Source organism: Cibotium barometz, chromosome 38 (genome assembly GCF_041138505.1).
Source record: "Cibotium barometz isolate CiBa-2024 chromosome 38, ASM4113850v1, whole genome shotgun sequence".
In the NCBI taxonomy this organism is placed as follows: domain Eukaryota; kingdom Viridiplantae; phylum Streptophyta; class Polypodiopsida; order Cyatheales; family Cibotiaceae; genus Cibotium; species Cibotium barometz.
The window spans coordinates 4,619,108-4,628,894 of NC_141083.1; the positions used below are offsets into that span (position 1 = coordinate 4,619,108).

The window sequence follows — 9,787 nt, forward strand, 5'->3', positions numbered from 1 at the left end:
ACGCCAAAACTAATTTTCCAAGTTCTCCCAGATCAACCTCCATAGTACTAGGTCTTAATACTAATGTTCCAAGATACACAGACTTTGTTTGCATGCCAACCAGAATCTTCTTCTTTCGGGATGTACAAAGTAAGACCCAAGGATTTGGCTAAATCCCCAAGCGCCAGCCGGAGCCAAGGAGGGGGGACCAACCAATTCAACCCACACCGGACAAGAATCTTTAAGAGTTCTATTTACATCAAGCAAAGGGTCAAAAGGTACAACATGCACAAGCTTTGAGCCCATAAAAAATCTGTCCCCTTAAAAACAGCACATTAAACAAGCCCTTTGCAAGATAGAACATCTGAGATAACAGATTTTCATGAAAAATATCTTCTTGAAGCTATCTTCCTAACTCTAACTTGGAAGAAGGTTTACCCGAGCAAAATAGAATAACACTGCAAATTGAGAACAGGTTTACCTACCTTTTAATCAACTCAACGAGGTACTCTTGTACATACCTTCATCACAGATGACTAGTCGGACAAAGATGCTAGGGCCCATCCTACCCACTACTCAATCAAGATACCTTCTCTATCTATCCGCACTTTTTCCCTGCGCTTCGTGAGAGCGTTTCATTGCACCGCTTTCGTGCAGGTACCAATTGCCCCAGCTATGGATTTCCTCCTTCGCTAAGGTGACGAGCTTTACATGCACGACGTACCACATCACCGTGTCCCACTACACATGCACGAGCGAGTATTGACCACGTTCCCACTCTCTCCGTCAAACGACCTAAAAGGAAAAGGACTCCAATGAGATATTTTATGGGTGTTTGTCTTAATTAGTGTGCCATTGTGAAGCTTTTCTTGATCAAGTTCCAATTATAATAGCTTTTCAATCCATCATTTGTTTTAATTCACCTAGATTAGTGGAATGTTAAAGATGCATGTCAAATCCAATAGCACGAAAGTTGTATGCCACTAAGACCTTGGTCGCGCAAGGTCACGAATTTCAAGTCTCTAAGGTGGGGTTGGAATTCAGGAAGGTTTAGGTTTGCAACTCCAATATGGAGATGCCGGGGGAAGCTCCCCATCCACGAGCGTTTCCCCCCAAATTTCAGAAAGTACTCTACTTTTTCTAGGAGATTCATGGGGTCCCTCTCCTGCACCCTATGCCATTGCTGAACTATCTCTTGTTTGTCTATATGCCGTTTCTTCTACCTCGTAGGGCAGACCAATTGCCTTGCCTTACGCAACGCAAAACTCGTTGGCTGAGGATGCCAGCAGAAACTTTGTTGCAGACAAGGTAGTCTGGACGCATGCCGCACCTGGGACTCGATTAATCATTCGATGTACGCATACATGAAATCATGAAATATGACTGAATTCATAGTGATAGAATCATGAATGGCACAGATGCCGCAAATGCATTCAAAGCTACAATTCTCAAAAGTCGAGGTAGCCTTTTATTAGTTCTTAATGTCTGTGACGTTGACGGAAAAGGATCGGGATTCGGGTGTTTGGAGTTGCTGCCAAGCTCTAGAAAGCAGTCTGTCAGACAGGCACAATTATGCCACTGACAGCTAGAGTCTTATACACTACACATAGCAGCACTCTAGAGTCGAGAGAGAGAGAGAGAGAGAGAGAGAGAGAGAGAGAGAGATCAATAATCATTCATCTGCACTGCACACATCCCTTGCCGATTATTTATTCAATTTCACAGCATACCACGCAGATCACTGCAGTCAACAAAGGTCCAGGTTTCTTCGCTCTTAGCTATGGCCGGCCTGTGGGCCTGCTACCTGTCCGCCCTGTACTATTTACATTAAAACATGGTACTATTAAACGTTGATTTGTGACGATTTCGCGCTTCTGGTGTAAAATTCACACACAGCCTCGTGCACCCATTTCGAGAGTTATTGAGCAAGTTTATGTGGTTCGATTGATGGAAATCCTGTCCATCCTGGCTTTAACACATTTGTTTATCGCTGAAAATTCCTGCAGTCAAGGTGCCATCTACACTAAGAAATAGGGACCTTGGGCTCTCTCTTGGACCCGCTCTTGCAGACAAGCTCGTACAAATTTGGCCGCGGGCTAGTTATATCTTGGCAAATCACACGCTGGTCTTCTGATGCATAATTGGAATCACTTGAGTAGCTACACACTGATCCATTTCGTGAGCTGGCAGCCCGCTTGAATGCACCCCTTTTGCTGATGATTAGCGCATCAAGCGTTACCATGTCTATGCTCTTTTTACAAGGATAATCCTGCGACCTGTGCGTTGCTCCTGCGCCTGTGGTATTATCCTTCGCTTGAATCCGAACGCTGCTGAAGTCTCGATAGCCACCGGACAGGCTTCGGGTTATCAATGGGTCTATAGTTGCTTGAAAATTATTCAGGCCCATTTGTAGAGATCTTTTGGTAGCATTATTAATTGCGTGTCCGATGCTCCTACAACACAATGAATCAATCCATCAATGTCAGTGAATCAATATCACATAGCCAACCTAACATTCGGGAGTCAGGTTAACAAAAATATTACGTTTTTTAATTAGACAGTAAAGGTCGATTTATTAAAAAAAAAACCTGGGTCGCAAGCTCGACCTCTGTTTGTGAGGGCGTTGGTGGAGAAACACGTTTTTTTTTTTTAATTACCGTGAAATTTATATGAAAGATATACATTCAATGATGAAATTAATTCAGAGAAACTAGGTTTTCAAAGTATCTCTTGACTGCACATGATGCATACATTGCATACAGTTTTCATGTAGTGAATGAACTCCCAATGATCTGGACATGAGCAAGGGACAGCTATCACTTGAATATTCTGCTCATTGGACTACATCCAAGAGCTATGATTTTATGCAAATAAGAATATGCAGCCTGGGGTGGACTCTCTGGCTAATCAGTGACTTAATTCTGCTTGCCAAAAGGCCTTGGCCTTGGCCATGACCTTGTAGATTGTGATTGTGTTCAACATTGTGAGGGGTCTGTAATTCTTGGTTTCTAATCTATCCCTGTTCTTTGGAATGAGTTTAATTAGACCTGTATTGAGTTTTTCTGGCATGTAACCATCCTGTCTACAAGCATTGAGGAGGGCACATATGTCATCCATTGCATAAGGAACAAGCTCTTGCAAAACCTCTGCCTGCAGCCCATCCGGGCCTGGGGCCTTTTCTGTTTTAAGTGATTTAATGACATATTCAACCTCATAGGTTCAGAAGGGTCTTCCCAATAGGTGTCTCTTCTCATCAGTAATTGCATCTTCAACTGGTTCCAAGAATTGCTGCAGCTTCACTTGGTAGTCCCCTGAGGTGTCCAGTGGGGTACCCACAATACTTGAATGGCTGTCAGCAAACAGCTGCTTTATTTCCTCCTCATCTTCAGTGACTCTATAACCATCTGGACATTTGTTTGCAGTTATATAATCTGCATCCTTTTTAGCTTGAAGAACACCTTACTGGGGGTGTCACCAACCCTCAGCCAGTAAAGCCCAGTTTGGACCCTTGCTGCCTCTGCCTTCCTTGTTTCCACTCTTTTAGCATATTCTTCCAATGTGCGCAACAGATGTAGCAGGTGGGGGTCTTGCATACTTGTGTTGCATGCAGTATGGCTTTGTCCATGGAAGGAGCATCCATGAAGCCATCTTCAATGTGATGATCACAGCCATAGATTGGGCTTCTGAGCAGGAAGATGAATATGTTATGGTCAACATGGACCTGGAGAAAGCTTATGCTAGGGTTGGATGGGAGTTTTTGCTGGGTGTACTTGAGAAAATGGGCCTGGGTGCATTCTTTGTCAATATGGTCAACACTCTCTTCTGCAATGCCTATGCTACTGTACAAGTTAATGGATATGTGTCCAGTAAGTTTGCCTTGAGAAGATCAGTGAGGCAAGGGTGCCCCCTAGCACCACTCCTCTTTGCTCTGGCTACTGACCCTCTTTTGAGGAATGTAGATTTTCTCATCCAGAAGAAGGTTCACTGAAACCACTCCCATTACCCCAAGGGAAGTTTTTTGCTTGTCAGCTATTTGCAGATGATAAGTGCAACTTAGTAAGGTGTGAAAAGGAGAGCCTAACACACCTGACGGAGGTTTACAATCAGTTCTGCAGAGTATCAGGATCCAAAATAGCCCCTCAAAAAACCGAATGTCTTAAGCTGAAATATGTAGGGAATGCTGACTGTCTTGCTGAATTCAAGCTGAAAGACTTGGGCCCAGGCACAATCATCCGATACCTAGGCTGTCCAGTGGGGCTTGGTTTGACCCCCCACCAATGCTTTGAATGGCTGCAGAAGAGAATCAATCAGAAGGTGCAATCAAGGGCCCACTTAACGCTAAGTCTGGCAGGCAGAATGATTGTCCTGAGGCATATCCTGTTAGCCCTCCCAGTCTATATTGCTTCAATGATAAAGTTCTCCAATGCAGGTTGGGACAAGATGTCCAGAATTTTCAGGACTTTTCTGTGGACCTTTGCTGATAAGAAAACATGGACCTTTGTAGATATCTTGGGAGCAAGTGTGCACTAGCAGAGAAGATGGAGGTTGGGGCATCCCCAGCATTAGTAAAGCTAAGCAACTACTGGACAAATGTGTAGGGAAGCTGGAGACAAATCAGCCTTGGGCAAGCATTGCTAAATGGAAGATTGCTGAAGCAAAAGTGGAAGGCTACAGATGGCCACAGACACAATGGGTGGACAAGCTTATGTACCCTGGTGCTATTAAGATCAAAGGGTCCACATATCTGCAACATTTGGTCTCTAGCTGGAAGGAAACTCTAGCACAAGCTGACTGGAGGGGAGGGAACATGGCAGACTCCTCCCTTGAGCAAAGTGTATGGCTAAGCAAAGCTGCCATGAAGGATGATAAACCAGCTTTATGGTTGAGCAGCAAATTGGCTAAGAATATAGAGGCTAAGGGCATTGCCAGATTCAAAGACATATGGGATAAGCAAGCACAGCAATGGTCAATCCAGCCTGACAAGTGGAACCTTTTAAGTAGCAGGGAGCAGTTACATATGCTGCACATAATGAGTAACATCAAGGACAACTGGCCCACAGCTTCCTTTTGCACAACTGAGCAGACAATAAAAGAGTGGGAGATCAACTGAGGCTTGACAAGAAGATTAGAAGAGTAAAGCACACTGACAAATGGATAGAATCTTTGGTAGAGAAATGGGACAAGGCAGGATGCAAGTTGACAGCACAATATTGCAGGAAGAGAACCAAGGCTACATGGAAATCCACAGGTTCAGGCAGACTGGACCTGCTATTATGGAGAATTCTTCACCTGAAACTGCAAGTTAGAGAAGTCACAAGTAAATGGAAGGATGGTATTCCATGGTGTCCACTATGCAAATGCCAAAAGGAAACTCTCAAGCATGCATTGTGGGAGTGCAAGGAGGTCCACCCTCTTTGGTCAAAGGTCAAGCAAATGCTATATGAGTGTGGAGTTGTGGACAACCTGAATTGGAAGCAAGCACTTCTTGGGTGTAAAGGAAGGATGAACCCAACAATGTATACGCTGTGGCACGTCATTAGAAGTTGTGTCCTGAATGCCATATGGGAAAACAGGAATGCAAGAGCCCATCAAGGCCTTGGTAGGATCATTTCTAGCTCAAGACCATTTGTGAAAGCGCTCCTTTTAGAAGCTTGCAAGCTAGCCACAGATAAGGGTACTAAGATAAGATCAGTCACTGCTAAACTTCTTGGTAAGAAGCTAAGTAAACTGAAGATGTAACCCTTGGGTGCTGTATCTTATTGATACTAATAAAACTCCTTGCATTAAATTTTTTTTTAAAAAAAGAATATGCAGCCCAAGCAATGCGGCAAAGATCTTGACTGGCAATATCCTGCAGAAGGGTCACAAATGCAACGCAGCAAAATCAAAATCTAGTTGTATGGCACTTTAAAGTAGTAGTGAAGAAGAACCTCACGTTGACCCTATCAATTTCATGCAAGAGTTTCAATGTTCCTTTTTTTAACGGGTATCATGCTCGTTTTGGGCATTTTGGCCCCAAAATACAGCCACTGGTGCGTTAGCCATGATGGTTTTGCTCCATGCTGAGTGGTAATGTTGCATGACTCAACTTCCATCCAACCCAAAGCTTAAGAAAGCATTGATAAGATGCAATCTCTTCCCTCTAGCCCTTCTTTCGGCGAGTCTACAGATTTTGAAAGAGTCCACAGTCCAAGGGGTCTTAAGGGGTACGTCTTTACCGACTGCCCTGCTATGCCGGACGGGAAAATCCCACTTCCGTGATTTTGATTCTGTCAGAAATGACAGCTTTTTGTTGGGTGAGCAATCCCTCGCCCACACTAAGCCATTCTTCCCCATCGGCCAATTCTATCAGAAATGGCACCTTTTCGATCGGCGGGGATGAGTCTGTAAAGACCCTTATAAGTAACCATTTACCCAATCTTACGTATACACATGCATAATTATGAAGTCATCCAAAAAGTCGACTTGAAGGCTAACATGCATATAAACACTCAATTCGTAGAGACAGTACAGTCATGGTAACCCATGAATTGAATTGTACAAGTGATCATTGAGGTCTTACCTTGTCTTGGGGCTCGAGGAGCAATTAAGGTTGATGACTGGGGGTGAGATGTGCAGGAAGGATGAGCTTCTCCTGGAGGCGAGAGAGTCCGGGCTACTTGCCATCGCCGCATCGTTGAGAGAGCCCTCCCTGGAGAGGGCAGAGATTGAACGGTTGCAATCAGGCGTGAAGCAAGAGTGACCGCAGGGACGGCAGAGCCATGACTTGCCGGTCGGTGGGGAAGGGTCATGCCCATGATCTGCAACATGAAGAACATGGGAGGATATTGCACGCTGACGTTGATCAGGATGATTTTGCGTATTCCCAGTTGCAAGAGATGGAGGCGGTTGAAGGCTGAAGCACTTCAAGTTCAAGATGCTAGACTCATTGATGTCTACAGTCCCACAAGAAAGAAGCTGTTTAACTAGCTGCGAGCTTAAGCATGGCTTTGCTTTTGTAGGATGGTACTGATCTAATTGATTGCTGAAACGTGTAGAATTGGTTGAGTTGATGCTTCTCAAGGACCTGGCGGAGCCTGGGCTAGCCGTCTCCTGCACCGTGGAATGCACAGAAGAGGGAGAGAAGAACATCTCACTCTTGATAGAAACTGCACTGCCAACATTATGAGAGTAGTCCTGAGCACCTGCTGGCCTACTCCCCTTAATCATCTCGACACAACTACTGATGCCAGTCCTGTTGTAATCTGCGAATGGTGATGATGATGGCCTCTTTGCATCGCCCAAGAGAGACGAGAGCTGCACAGGGAAAGGCAGAACCTCTTCAGCGGAGCACCTCTTGCTCTCACCTGTCTGTGTGGCTGCGTCTGTTGTCTGCTCTGCTTCCATCGCCTTGAACACTCTCACCTCCTTCTGCGCCAGCTCACTTCTCTGCTCTAAAGCAGGCCTGCTCATCATCGACACCACTGGCTTGGACGGAGAGTGTATCCCATCAGAAGCCAGCCCGGAATCCAGCTCGCAGTCTGGGAAAGTCTGTAATGATACCATGCTTTCCTCGTCCGCCTTAATAGCCTCCCCTAGCCCTGCCTTCTTTGGAGAAGCCTTGGAAGGGCTATTGTACTCCATAACCTCCTCTTGCAGTATCTTCGAATCCTCCTTGGATGATTGTCTTTTGCCTAAGTTGCTCTGTACTTTAGAGAGCCCACACTTGCATGCATCTGCCCCTAGAGAGACGCGGTCCATTCAATTAAAACAAGCATTAAGATGCAAATGCTGATGGTTTATAGTTCGATTAGTGGAGTAATTAGGAAAACATTGGAATAAGGTACCTTGACGGCTTGTTCGGGTTTCATATCCCATTAGCACATACTCGTTCTTTTGCAAAGGATGAATGAGGTCGTCGTTTGATAAGTCTTGCCAAATGTAGCCACCTTTGTAGCTCCTGCAGATCATCCAGATTAGCAAACTTATACACGCATTAACGCTTTTGATGGAGCCTATGTTGTGTCGATGCATTAAGTAGCATTACGCCAGTTCACCTCTTGTAGGACCACGAGAAGGAATCCGGCATGCCTTTCCCTCGCAGCACAGCTAGCCAATTCTTGACGTCTACATGCATACACAATTAGTTACAAAACAATGAGAAAACAATATGAGTAGAACTGGTTTAGCCTCATAAAAGAGAAGCAGCCGGAATTAACATCGACGAAGGAGCTTAATTTGCAGCTAAAATTCATCGACGTTGCTCTTTGATCTCTTCACCTTTGAGACGAAGATCATCTTGGGGAGGTTGAAGCAAGCCTTCAATCAAGTGGGGGTGGTCTAAGTGCCCTCCTCCTCTGTTAAGATAATACACAACATGCACCTTCCGCCTTGCTAAGTTGGTGGGGAGACTAGAGACAGGCTCCATGATTAAGATAATCCTTGGCAAACCAAAAGAGTCAAGCACTCGGCCACCCAGCGCTCTCTATCTCTCTTCTCAGAGCAAGGCGCAAAGGCTAGCCTCACTAAACCTTTATATTAAGCTAGGCTTGACCGTTAGCAGGGGATTACCGGCCATCGAGTTCTCTTCTCTTCTCTTACAAAATTGTTATAAGGCTCCAGCCTTCAAGGCGAAGTCGAGAAGCTACATTACAGTCCTATCCCGACAGTCAAATCCTTCATTGGCTCATAGACAACGCGTAGCTGAAGCTACATTGAGTTTTAATACGTTTTAGAAATTGAAAAATGGTTCTGACTGGCCTGTAAATGATGTTTGTTTAAGCATGCTTAGTTTATATGACTGCAATTAATTGCTTACAACGATAGCTGGTCAACAGACAATACAGCTCACACGAGAAGGCAATTAAGCCACGGAGGTGCACCGTGCACACACATGAGGAGGGCAAAATTTGCAGGTCATGCATTACAATGCACGCTACTGCAGAGTGTGCGGAGTGGTTTTTCTGAAGAGGAAGAAAGCAAGGGGAGTCCGGACTCAGGGGGAGGCAAGTAGAGAGAGAAAAAGGAAGCAGCGCGCTATAACAATAGTAATAACGTATACGTTGTTGCAAGCCAAAGATGCTGCGCAGCACTAGCTCTACTACCTAGCCTGCGCTAAGCTTAGGTACCTGGCGATGTGAGGATTCAGGACGCCGCACTACCACCGTCCACGGATCAGCTCTAGGTATATAGCCTAGGGCCTAGGCTTATTATGGTTTACTACCTGCATCTTCTGTTGCTCATAACACTAACTTGTCCCACCTTGCAGTGCAGATTTTTGCTCTCATTCCAAATTTTGGTCCTTCACAAGTGCCAAGGATATATCTAGTTTAACTTTTTGAGCACATTTTTTAAAGAAGGCTGAGTGCTGCAGTGAGTGAAAAAACTTCATCAGTTTTTCTTCTCCAACAACCACTCTTTTTAACTGAGCACCTAGCTAGCTAGTGCGTGATATCTTGCCCTTTACTAGTAAACCAAAATAGAATTTAGGAGGTAACATGCCCACAGTTGGACACAAGCCACTCTTTTTATTACCTTCTGCGATTACCCTCTTCTTCTATCTATCAATCATACCTCCTGTACTTTAGACTTTATCTAGTCTGTCTAGTGAAAGAAAATATTGGATTCCTTCCCCCCTCCCCCCCCCCCCTCAAACAGTGGAAGCTAGTGAAGTCAAACCAAGGGAATGAAAAGTTATCCCCTAGGAAGGAATGTTTCCTGTTACTGTGCTTTTTTCTTACCGGCCAGGCACATACAAGGTTAAGTTCCTTGGTAAGTCACGCCACTTCCAACGTTCTAGAGTTGCAATATTTAAAAATTCGTAGTTTTG

General features: G+C 44.8%; 1 protein-coding gene across 1 annotated transcript; it reads right to left on the reverse strand.

The window, feature by feature from the left end:
* Nucleotides 1–2,002: 2,002 nt before the first annotated feature.
* LOC147616265 (uncharacterized) lies at nucleotides 2,003–8,903 on the reverse strand. The gene is made up of 5 exons (XM_086777024.1): nucleotides 8,239–8,903; nucleotides 8,016–8,085; nucleotides 7,806–7,918; nucleotides 6,542–7,700; nucleotides 2,003–2,432 (listed from the first exon to the last, which is right to left on the reverse strand). Exons 1-5 carry the CDS (start codon nucleotides 8,384–8,386, stop codon nucleotides 2,003–2,005), a joined length of 1,920 nt encoding a protein of 639 aa, XP_086633150.1. The 5' UTR covers nucleotides 8,387–8,903.
* Nucleotides 8,904–9,787: the final 884 nt, after the last annotated feature.

Excerpts from the sequence above, each read along its gene's own strand:
- LOC147616265 (XM_086777024.1), bottom strand. The coding sequence starts at position 8,386 with ATGGAGCCTGTCTCTAGTCTCCCCACCAACTTAGCAAGGCGGAAGGTG. Across the intron at positions 8,086-8,238 it reads AGATGATCTTCGTCTCAAAG|ACGTCAAGAATTGGCTAGCT; the intron begins GTGAAGAGATCA and ends GTATGCATGTAG. Across the intron at positions 2,433-6,541 it reads TCCTCGAGCCCCAAGACAAG|GAGCATCGGACACGCAATTA; the intron begins GTAAGACCTCAA and ends ATTGTGTTGTAG.